Source organism: Ranitomeya imitator, chromosome 1, assembly GCF_032444005.1.
Source record: "Ranitomeya imitator isolate aRanImi1 chromosome 1, aRanImi1.pri, whole genome shotgun sequence".
Taxonomy (NCBI): domain Eukaryota; kingdom Metazoa; phylum Chordata; class Amphibia; order Anura; family Dendrobatidae; genus Ranitomeya; species Ranitomeya imitator.
Genome location: NC_091282.1, coordinates 247,033,475 through 247,046,175, shown reverse-complemented (window position 1 = coordinate 247,046,175; position 12,701 = coordinate 247,033,475). Strand labels below are relative to the sequence as shown.

The 12,701-nt window shown below is 43.9% G+C and overlaps 1 protein-coding gene across 2 annotated transcripts in view; it reads left to right on the top strand.

The window, feature by feature from the left end:
• The window catches only part of TCTN1 (tectonic family member 1), a 98,644-nt gene that overhangs the window by 61,138 nt on the left and 24,805 nt on the right, over positions 1-12,701 (top strand). For both annotated transcript variants that reach the window (XM_069755130.1, XM_069755123.1), the window contains exon 10: positions 3,903-3,987. In XM_069755130.1, coding sequence (XP_069611231.1) covers positions 3,903-3,987 — 85 coding nt within the window. The remainder of the gene's footprint in view (positions 1-3,902; positions 3,988-12,701) is intronic.

Here is a 12,701-nt window from a genome sequence, read left to right as displayed (position 1 = left end):
CTCAGCTGGGCTCGGTTAGCCACTCCTTTCCCCTTTATCATCTGGGCTCTGATGCAAATCCTTGTCAGAGCTAGCATTTGCTGCATAGCTAACAGTGGGAGAGGAGTAATTATGAGAAGGAGAGTTGGAGGAGTTATCTGTGACTGTTGTTTGGTTTGTATATGTGGTAATTTCTTATCCTTCTCTATTTTGGTTTATTCCCCTACCTCCACTCCCTGGTGTATTCCTCTGTTACATGTGAGTAAATATGTTGTATGCCTGGAGTTTTCTTGTTTGTGTTGCCTTGTTTATCGGTTTGGTGTACTACAGTGCACAGTAGCGCCCCTCTTCCCTGGGTGGGGGAAGAGAACAGACAGAGGCTGTATCAGGAGATAAGGCAAGGATGGAGGCCCCAGCATCTTCACCTTCAGAAGTATCCCGGGTAATAGGGCGAGCTGGGGCACCCCCTAGTATTAGGGACGGGGAAGGAGCCCCTGGTTCTGGGTCACCCGACAGCTGTGTCGTGACAATTGCTTTTGAGGTAGAGGGGCAGTTGGTTGTAGGATTCCTGCACACTGCATGCATTGAATAATCTGACTGGTTGAACGCGGCTATCTGACTGTTGCTTTACCACCCAGAGAGAAGGACACGTTCACGACATTGTAGACAAGAATAATTTGTGAACATTCTGCCTGTTACTTCCACATTCCAGTGGATCACCTTGTCCTCTCCATAAAAGTTTTATTGTGGAAGTGCACGTTATTTTATGTGTATGTGTCACATATGATGAACACTTGGGTATTTTAATATGGTTCAGAGCAAACGTTTTCGGCAAGTGTGGGCAAACAGGTTTCTGCAAAGTAAGAATTCTTTCAAAAATAGAAGTGTCACTAGTTTACTGTTATCCATTAACAAAGCAAAGTGAATGAACTAAACAGAATTCTAAATCAAATCCATATTTGTTGTGACCACCCTTTCTTCAAGTGTAAATAGAAAAATTGATGCTGTTTTGAATGCAAAATTTGTAGGCTTATAGTCAGTCAGATGTACGTGTAACCAAAGAGGTGATAATGAAGAAGCATTATTATGCATATTGGTCGAAACATAGTAATTACCGTAATTGAATCAGAAATCGCACTCTAGGAGGCTTAAAATTGCCAAACTCTGTTACAAAGGTGAGGTTGTGGAATACTGTTTTATTTCAAGGTCATACAATATTTCAAGACTGAGCGCAACAGCAAGAAACAAGGAAGTTATACTTCACCAGCAAGGTTTCTCCCAGGCAAAGATTTCAAAGCAGACTAGTGTTTCAAGATGTGCTGTTCAAGCTCTTTGGAAGAAGCACTATGAAATGGACAATACTGAGGACTAGGGTTGAGCGAAACAGATCGGCACTTTTCAAAAGTCGCCGACTTTTAGCAAAGTCGGGATTCGTGAAACCCGACCCGATCCCACTCTGGGATCGGGTCGGCGGTCGGCGATCTGTACTCCAAAGTCAGGTTCCGATATATATATATATATATATATATATATATATATTTTACTTCAGTGAGATAATGTTGAATGTTGCTATTGTAAGGTGACATTAAGCCAGATTAATAATGGAGAGGCGTCAATTCTGACACCTATCCATTATTAATCCAATTAATCCAGCAGAGGGCGCATCACCGCGAATGAAGGTAACTATAGGTCATTGACCTACATTACCTTCATTCCCCGGGGTTTTACAGCCACGAGCACAGCTGCATTAGCAGAGCTCCTGCCTGTAAAATATTTTAACCCCTTCAGCTGGATTTACAGCGTGGGACGTTACAGATCAACGGAAGGTATGTATATTGTTGGTTTATTATTTTTAATTTGTTACAGAACGAGGGTCTTCAGGTGGATTGATTGAGCAATAAAATATTAAAACAACCTGTGTGTTTATTTCATTAAAATACTTTTTAATAATGTGTGTGTAACCCTTTCATACAATTGGATTAATAATGGATAGGTGTCAGAATTGACGCCTCTCCATTATTAATCTGGCTTAATGTCACCTTACAATAGCAAGGTGACATTAACCCTTCATTACCCCATATCCCACCGCTACACGGGAGTGGGAAGAGAGTGGCCAAGTGCCAGAATAGGTGCATCTTACAGATTTGCCTTTTCTGGGGTGGCTGGGGGCAGATGTTTTTAGCCAGGGGGGGGCCAATAACCATGGACCCTCTCCAGGCTATTAATAACTGCCCTCAGTCACTGGCTTTACTACTCTGGCGGAGAAAATTGTGCGGGAGCCCACGCCAATTTTTTCCGCGATTTAACCCTTAAATTTAATAACTACAGTGCCGAAATTTTGCACATACACACTAATAACATTAGTAGTGTGTAATATGCAAAAAAAAGGGGGATATGACATGGTTTACTGTATGTAAACCATGTCTCATATCATGTCGAGTTTGGGCAGGAGAAATGAAAAGCCGGCAATTGAATTACCGGCTTTTCTGACATATCACGCTGAAGCAAATATAAAAAAGAAAATTTCCCATTGACTTTGAATTGGGTTTTGTGTTTTGGCCGATCCCCGACCCCCTCAATAAGATCGGCCGATTTCACTCGACTCGACTTTTGAGAAAGTCGATCTCAAAAAATGAAAAGTCGCTCAACCCTACTGAGGACCATAGATACAGTCGTCAGCCAAGTAAACTTAGAGCAGCAAATCACGAACATGTTTAGTTTGCATTCAAAAAGGCATACTTTCTTCATGGAATCAAGGACAAGGGACACAACTATCTACAGTGCCTTGCGAAAGTATTCAGCCCCCGGAACTTTTCAACCTTTTCCCACATATCAGGCTTCCAACATAAAGATACCAAATGTAAATTTTGGTGAAGAATCAACAACAAATGGATCACGATTCTGAAGTTGAACGAAATTTATTGGTTATTTTACATTTTTGTGGAAATTCAAAAACTGAAAAGTGTGGCGTGCAATATTCTTCTTCTTATTTTTCTGGTTTTACCCATAATGAGATGTGTCTTGTGTGGCACCTTGGTAATGAGACTCCTTTTTATAGGCCATCAGTTGAACCAGTTGATATTTTTTACTAAGTGGCAGGATTGCTTTCTGGTGTCATGACTTTCCTAGGCTTTTTGCACCTCATGTGTTCATTACTTTTCCCTGTATCATTTATTATTATTACACATACCGTATTTTTCGGACTATAGCACACACTTTTTTCATCTGCTGCTGGGGAGCAGTGAGTATTCCAGCAGCAGAGCACCACAATACGGCAATATGACGCTGCAAGGGAGCGCAGGAAGGGTAAGTTAAATGTTTTTTTTTTATGTTTTTCTGAATGAAGCCATGCATACCAGGATGGGGATGAGAGGGGTATGAATACCATGATAGGGCGGAGGAGGCGGCCATGTATACCATAATGGGGATGGTCTCACAATACGATATTAATTTGGTATATTGTAGACATTGAGGTGGATTACAAATAGTTAATAGATATGATGCGATAGACCTGAAATATTAGAATCCTAATGTCTTTTATATCAGTAAATGTAGCGTTTATGGCTTAATAGTTGCAACTTTGAGCTTCTGTCTGGATGCTGTACAGCTAAATATGCAAGAGATCTAGGGAATATAGTGTACAGGAGAATGGCTGATCCAGTGCTTGTTCGCTTACCTGAGATAACCAGTGATTAATAGAAAGGATTATTATTTATATAATTTGTCCTTTGAAATCATTAACCCGACATAGAAACAGTTGCTGATTGCTCATAGTCGTCGGTACAGATTGTGTCTGATGTAAATACTGTTTTTTTGCGATGAAAGGAATGGAACATGAATGCAACACGGTCAACATTATCTTATTGACCTAAGTTTTCGTTTGTATTAATCAAATACAGCACTAACCCTCTGTTCTGTTACAGAATGGCACGACACCCATCCCTATCAGTGGAAATCCAGGCTACGTATTTGGGCTACCTGTGGTTGCTGGCTTTAGATTGCCACAATATCCTTTTTAATTTGGTGTTTGACTATGGTTTTATAGGTCACATATCTGGGGTTTTGCATCTAACACTATTGTACTGTTATTTATACATATTTAGTATGTAGGGTTTGTCTTGTAAAGAAAACCCACTTTTTAGTAGAATCTGGTGTACTGCTTGTTTTAGCCCCACATATAGCCATACATTCTCCTGAAAACTGTGACAAGGAAATTAGACATAATTTGGTTTATCAAAATGTATGGCAAACTGTGTAAACCAAGAACGTGCTGTATCCACTGGAGTAAATGCACATCATATGTGGCAGGTCACCATACTGACTCATGGAGGGGGTACCAAACAGGTTACCATCACCGATGGCTGCTACTGCGCAGGCGGCACGGCTGGCACCTGCCTGCAGAAGGGTTGTTTTTTTTTTTTTTTGTATGTACATATTGTAGTGCCGCGGTAGCACACTTACGCAGTGACCCACAAAGTTCAAACTGAAAATCTTTTAATGCAGTTACTTCACAGCATTAAGGTCCAATTGGCACAACTGCTTAGCAATAATGTTCAGTTCACACAAGTGCATAGCATTGATGTCCAGTTCATAGCACTACATAGTACACGGCCTCCTTTAGACTACAGTCCCTAAACACGCTGGACCTCCCTTTGGCTTGTTACCGTGGGCGACTGTACCGCCGTGTCAATGTCTCTTTTACTCACAGCATAACACAGTCCATGATATCCTCCGGATAGCAGCTGGGAACCATATCATCCTGTTTACAAGCACTACACACACCAGTCCTCCTTTGACCTGTTTCCGTGGGCATCTGCACCGCTGTGTACGTTGTGGATACTAGACCTTTTAGCTGCCTTGGCTGTTCGGCACCGTTTGCTTTTGTCCCTTCACACAGGGCCGGCTCCAGGTTTTTGAGGGCCCCGGGCGATAGTCTCAGTGGGCCCCCCCTTTAACACATACCATGATTCATGATGCCCAGATACAGCAGAGAAATATAGCTATAGCACAATGCCAGATTTCACTTCTTACATGAGTGATAGCTATGGAAAATTCTGCAGTGTATATATACAGGACACGAGGAGTGGTACTGTGCAGTGTATATATACAGGACAGGAGGACCGGTAGTGTGCAGTGTATATATATATATAGGACAGGAGAAGTGGTACTGTGAAGTGTATATATACAAGACAGGAGAAGTGGTAGTGTGCAGTGTATATATACAGGACAGGAGGAGTGGTACTGTGCAGTGTATATATACAGGGGAGTGGTACTGTGCAGTGTATATATACAGGAGAAGTGGTACTGTGCAGTGTATATATACAGGACAGGAGAAGTGGTAGTGTGCAGTGTATATATACAGGACAGGAGGAGTGGTACTGTGCAGTGTATATATACAGGACAGGAGGAGTGGTACTGTGCAGTGTGTATATACAGGTGAGTGGTACTGTGCAGTGTGTATACAGGTCCTTCTCAAAAAATTAGCATATAGTGTTAAATTTCATTATTTACCATAATGTAATGATTACAATTAAACTTTCATATATTATAGATTCATTATCCACCAACTGAAATTTGTCAGGTCTTTTATTGTTTTAATACTGATGATTTTGGCATACAACTCCTGATAACCCAAAAAACCTGTCTCAATAAATTAGCATATTTCACCCATCCAATCAAATAAAAGTGTTTTTTAATAACAAACAAAAAAACCATCAAATAATAATGTTCAGTTATGCACTCAATACTTGGTCGGGAATCCTTTGGCAGAAATGACTGCTTCAATGCGGCGTGGCATGGAGGCAATCAGCCTGTGACACTGCTGAGATGTTATGGAGGCCCAGGATGCTTCAATAGCGGCCTTAAGCTCATCCAGAGTGTTGGGTCTTGCGTCTCTCAACTTTCTCTTCATAATATCCCACAGATTCTCTATGGGGTTCAGGTCAGGAGAGTTGGCAGGCCAATTGAGCACAGTAATACCATGGTCAGTAAACCATTTACCAGTGGTTTTGGCACTGTGAGCAGGTGCCAGGTCGTGCTGAAAAATGAAATCTTCATCTCCATAAAGCATTTCAGCCGATGGAAGCATGAAGTGCTCCAAAATCTCCTGATAGCTAGCTGCATTGACCCTGCCCTTGATGAAACACAGTGGACCAACACCAGCAGCTGACATGGCACCCCACACCATCACTGACTGTGGGTACTTGACACTGGACTTCAGGCATTTTGGCATTTCCTTCTCCCCAGTCTTCCTCCAGACTCTGGCACCTTGATTTCCGAATGACATGCAAAATTTGCTTTCATCAGAAAAAAGTACTTGGGACCACTTAGCAACAGTCCAGTGCTGCTTCTCTGTAGCTCAAAAGTGGCTTTACCTGGGGAATGCGGCACCTGTAGCCCATTTCCTGCACACGCCTGTGCACGGTGGCTCTGGATGTTTCCACACCAGACTCAGTCCACTGCTTCCTCAGGTTCCCCAAGGTCTGGAATCGGTCCTTCTCCACAATCTTCCTCAGGGTCCGGTCTCCTCTTCTCGTTGTACAGCGTTTTCTGCCACATTGTTTCCTTCCAACAGACTTACCATTGAGGTGCCTTGATACAGCACTCTGGGAACAGCCTATTTGTTGAGAAATTTCTTTCTGGGTCTTACCCTCTTGCTTGAGGGTGTCAATGATGGCCTTCTTGACATCTGTCAGGTCGCTAGTCTTACCCATGATGGGGGTTTTGAGTAATGAACCAGGCAGGGAGTTTATAAAAGCCTCAGGTATCTTTTGCATGTGTTTAGAGTTAATTAGTTGATTCAGAAGATTAGGGTAATAGGTCGTTTAGAGAACCTTTTCTTGATATGCTAATTTATTGAGACAGGTTTTTTGGGTTATCAGGAGTTGTATGCCAAAATCATCAGTATTAAAACAATAAAAGACCTGACAAATTTCAGTTGGTGGATAATGAATCTATAATATATGAAAGTTTAATTGTAATCATTACATTATGGTAAATAATGAAATTTAACACTATATGCTAATTTTTTGAGAAGGACCTGTATACAGGGGAGTGGTACTGTGCAGTGTGTATATACAGGGCAGTGGTACTGTGCAGTGTATATATACAGGGCAGTGGTACTGTGCAGTGTATATATACAGGGCAGTGGTACTGTGCAGTGTATATATTTCAACAGCCGCCCAGCCCAGCCCAGGCCCCCAGCACCTGTCCTGTATATATATTATATATACTGTCATACAGGCTGTATAGATACAGTATATACATATACAGGACAGGTGCTGGGGGCCTGGGCGGCTGCTTAAGTATATAATATACAGTATATCAGCTGTGGCTGCCCCAGGTCACCCAGACTGTCAGAATACAGCGATACATCGCACTCACTCAGGGCGGGTAGGAGCTCCTCCGGAATCTGCCTGAATCTGGTAAGTTCAGCAGTCAGTGAGTGCAGCCAGCGAGGGGCGGGAGAGCAGAGCAGGAGAACGTGCTCTCTCCGCCCACAAACAATGTCACACTGGCTGCGTTCTTAACCCCTATGTGCCTGGCCCTGCACTGACTGAGAAGATGCTTGTGCCAGCGCAAATTGAACGGCCAGATGGATCTCTGACAGCGTGAGTGGGCCCCCTGTCTCGCCAGGGCCCCGGTACTTGCCCGGGTGCGCCGGGTGCTGACACCGGCCCTGCCTTTAAAACAGCCAACGCTCTGCAGGGCCTCCGGGTCTGCACTCCCGCCGAACACCAGACTTACACTGACATTACACCTGACACTAACACACCCATACCCCGTACTACAGGGATTTTAACAAAGAGACCTGTGGCCTTCAGCAACATGGAAAACCCGGGCCTGGAATGAAACGGACAGCACGACTACCATCCTGCAGTCTGTATCACAACACAACATCACAGAGCAAGTTTTCCCTACATCTGCCTTGGACACTTGCATGTCCAAGACTACACTTATTTTTATTCTTTAATGCGTGCATTGCAGCCCCCGCTACACCCGTGACTGCCATGCACTCCTATGGCCTTCATACGCCTCCATCCACAACCTGGAGAGAACACACAGTGACCCCTACCTGTGACATCGGTCACGGCTTCACCATTGCAATCACCGCTACACCTGCGACTGCAATGCCCCCTCATGCCCTCACTATGCCTCTGTGCGAATCCTGGGGAGAACAAACAGCGACCCCTACCTGTGACACGGGTCACTGCCTCACAATATATTAATTATGCAAACTAGGGGGCAGGTCAGTAAGTGATCAGTGACCTGTCAGCAGTCTGCATTATGAATACCTAATCAGAGCACCACATGCAGACCCTCACTCCAGGCCCTCCTTAAGGCACGAGCATAACATTAACTGCAAACTGAAAATAAGGATTAAAAAAGAAGCACAAGACATATTTCATCAACCAAGGTATCATTTTAATCAGTATAACACCACAGACCCAAGCCTTGGGTCGTTTCTGTAGCTGCAGTCTAGGTTGCGATACAGCATGGTAAATTCCCCACCCGTCCCCCTTGATTTTAACCACTGTGACTGAGGAGAGGGGTCAATAGGGGAGCTGAGTGTTTTCTGTCCCTGTGTACTGAGTGTATAACACCAACAAAGTACAACAAGAAAGTAGAATAAAAACACAAACAAACAACTCCTGTAAATGACCTTAAGGGGTCACAGCAGGAGGACCTAGGACACTGTCGACTATGGGTGAGTGATGGCATCCTATTGGGACTTGTAGGGAGTTTGGGGATTCCATGCTTTATGGTAGCATCTACAGGAGTCTATGGTTAGAACCTTGATGTTTGATCCATTTGGATTATAATCTTTCTCCCCCCTCCCCTGTTTCAGGTTTTGCTGTACTTACCCATGTATATGTTGCACTACTGGTCCAGATAGCCTGCTGTGCTAGCAGGTTCCTTGTATTTTTCCTCTTTTCTGTATTTTGCCCTTTGATTGGGCTGGTATTGTACATTTTAAGTGCATTAATATAATGATTGTTTTATCTTTTCAATCTGTCGGTGTTTATTGTACTCCATGTTCTCTAGTGTTTTTATATGTTCTGGGAGTAGTACACTCATTACCGTATTTGGCTGCACATATGCATTTACGTAGGGAACAGGGCCATAGCCTCTCTCAGCCTGGGTATTTTGTTATATTTGTTTTGATTCTTGTTCTATGTTTTCCCTCCCTGTAGATCTCACATTTTATGAGGGACCACAGGTTCTCTATGGGGTTCAGATCAGGTGAACAAGGGGGCCATGTCATTATTTGTTCTTCTTTGAGACCTTTACTGGCCAGCCACGCTGTGGAGTAGTTGGAGGCATGTGATGGAACATTGTCCTGCATGAAAATCATGTTTTTCTTGAACGATACTGACTTCTTCCTGTACCACTGCTTGAAGAAGTTGTCTTTCAGAAACTGGCAGTAGGTCTGGGAGTTGAGCTTCACTCCATCCTCAACCCGTAAAGGTCCCACAAGTTCATCTTTGATGATACCAGCCCATACCAGTACCCCACCTCCTCCTTGCTGGCGTCTGAGTCGGAGTGGAGCTCTCTGCCCCTTACTAATCCAGCCTCTGGCCCATCCATCTGGCCCATCAAGAGTCACTCTCATTTCATCAGTCCATAAAACCTTTTAAAAGTCAGTCTTACGATATTTCTTGGCCCAGTCTTGACGTTTTATCTTAAGTTTCTTGTACAAACGTGGTTGTTTTTCAGCCTTCCTTACCTTGGCCATGTCCCTGACTATCACACACCTTGTGCTTTTTGTTACTCCACTAAAGGTACCTTCACGCTAAGCGACGCTGCAGCGATACCGACAACGATGTCGATAGCTGCAGCGTCGCTGTTTGGTCGCTGGAGAGCTGTCACACTGACAGCTCTCCAGCGGCCAACGATCCTGAGGTCCCCGGGTAACCAGGGTAAACATCGGGTTACTAAGCGCAGGGCCGCGCTTAGTAACTTGATGTTTACCATGGTTACCATCGTAAAAGTAAAAAAAACAAACACTACATACTTACCTTCTGCTGTCTGTCCCCGGCGCTCTGCTTCTCTGCATTCCTCCTGCACTGACTGTGAGCACAGCGGCCGGAAAGCACAGCGGTGACGTCACCGCTCTGCTTTCCGGCTGACCGGCGCTCACAGCCAGTGCAGGAAGCAGAGCGCCGGGGACAGACAGCAGAAGGTAAGTATGTAGTGTTTGTTTTTTTAACTTTTACGATGGTAACCAGGGTAAACATCGGGTTACTAAGCGCGGCCCTGCGCTTAGTAACCCGATGTTTACCCTGGTTACCAGTGAAGACATCGCTGAATCGGCGTCACACACGCCGATTCAGCGATGTCTGCAGGGAGTCCAGCGACGAAATAAAGTTCTGGACTTTCTGTAGCGACCAACGACATCACAGCAGGGGCCTGATCGCTGCTGCGTGTCAAACACAACGATATCGCTAGCCAGGACGCTGCAACGTCACGGATCGCTAGCGATATCGTTGTGAAGTTGTTTAGTGTGAAGGTACCTTAACTTTGCAGCTCTGAAATATGGCAAAACTGGTGGCAAATGGCATCTTGGCAGCTTCATGCTTGATTTTCCTCAATTCATGGGCAGCTATTTTGCGCCTTTTTTGCCCAACACACTTCTTGCGACCCAGTTGGCTATTTGACATTAAACGCTTGATTGTTCGGTGATCACGCTTCAAAAGTTTGGCAATTTCAAGACTGCTGCATCCCTCTGCAAGACATCTCACAATTTTGGACTTTTCAGAGCCCGTCAAATCTCTCTTCTGACCCATTTTGTCAAAGGAAAGGAAGTTGCATAATAATTAAGCACACCTTTATTTAAGGTTTTGATGTCATTAGACAACACCCCTCCTCATTACAGAGATGCACATCACCTGATTTACTTAATTGGTAGTTGGCTCTCAAGCCTGAACAGCTTGGAGTAGGACAACATGTACAAAAAGTATCATGTGATCAAAATAATACAACTTTGCCTAATAATTCTGCACACAGTGTATTAGAAATGTTAACTATTTGTGCGATTGTCAATTTCAGTTTTAGGCCAGGTTCAGACTGGTGTATTTCACGGACCAAAATACTTGGACTGACTGTGGGTCTCCTGATCTAAACTCAGTATTTCATCCGTATTGTATGCAAAAACCAGGAGTGTCTCCAAAACACAGAACAGCTGTCAGTCCTACAATTATAGATTTTCTTTAGAAGTTACACTCCTGGATTTAGAATATAAGCATGGATGCAATATGCTGACGTGTGAATGAGGTCTTATGCAGTATGGAGCAACTGAACTGATTCATAACTGATATGTGATTAAAGTATCTTAACCCTCAACGCGTTTCAGTTGCTCCATTTGAAATGACATTAGGAGTTTAGACAATACACCTAATATCTAGAATCCAGTAGGGGTGAAGTAGTCTAATGGAGAGACACTGCAATAGTCTACAGTGGAGCTTGACATGAATCCATTATCTGTAGGAGGTAATACTATGCACTTGGTGTCAGTTTACTGTTGGATAGACGTTCACAGAGTACAGTGGATTAAAACCTACATCTAATATATAAAGCTGAATGTGTGTATGTGTGTATGTATGTCCGGGATTGGCATCTGCACCGTCGCAGCTACAGCCACAAAATTTTGCACAGTCACACGTCTGGACCCCGAGAGCGTCATAGGCTATATTGTGAGGTGAAATTTTAACCCCGCGCATTCCAATTCACCAAACAATTTTGCCCCTATCTACATAATGGGGAAAAAAGTGAAAGGAAAAGTGTTGGAGGCGTCGAAGCTACAGCCACAAAATTTTGCACAGTCACACGTCTGGACCCTGAGAGCGTCATAGGCTATGTTGTGAGGCGAAATTTTAACCCCGCGCGTTCCAATTCACCAAACAATTTTGCCCCTATCTACATAATGGGGAAAAATGAAAGGAAAAGTGTTGGAGGCAAATTGACAGCTGCCAGATGTGAACAAGGGGGACATAAAGAGTGAGAGCGATGGCGCCAAAGAGTATATACCGTACAGTTGCTAAGGTGGGGCCCCGACATGGGATACTCACCACACACGGGGATATGAACACACACACAAAATGCGCCACACACTACCACGTGCTTGAACACATATCACCCTCAGCACACAATTCACCACACATTCTCCAACCTCGCCACATAAAAGTCGAAACACAAAAGTCGCCGCTCAAAACTCGCCACGCGCAGAACTCGCCACATGCAAAAACTAGGCTCTTGCAAAACTCGCCACAAGTGCAAAACTCACCTCATGGAAAACTCGCCACACGCAAAACTTGCACACGCGGAAAAATTGCCACATGCACAAAAGTTGCAACACATGCAAAATTTGCCTCACACAAAACTTGCACATACTCATAAGGCACCACACAAAACTCGCCACGCGCAAAACTCGCCATGCGCAAAACTTGCTGCACACAAGTTGCTACACTAACCTGTCACATGCAACTCGACACACAAAAAGTTGCTACACTCATGTTGCCACACAAAACTCATCTCACAAAAGTCGCTACATGCATGTCGCCACACGCAACTCAACACACACAACTTGACAAACGAAACTCGCCCTAAAACACACACAAGTCTGGTCTTATCCTTCAAAAATAAAAATCTGATTAATAAGCAGACAAACTACAACAAATGTACCATATAGGAAATACGGCAGCTGTCAGTCACATGACCTGTCT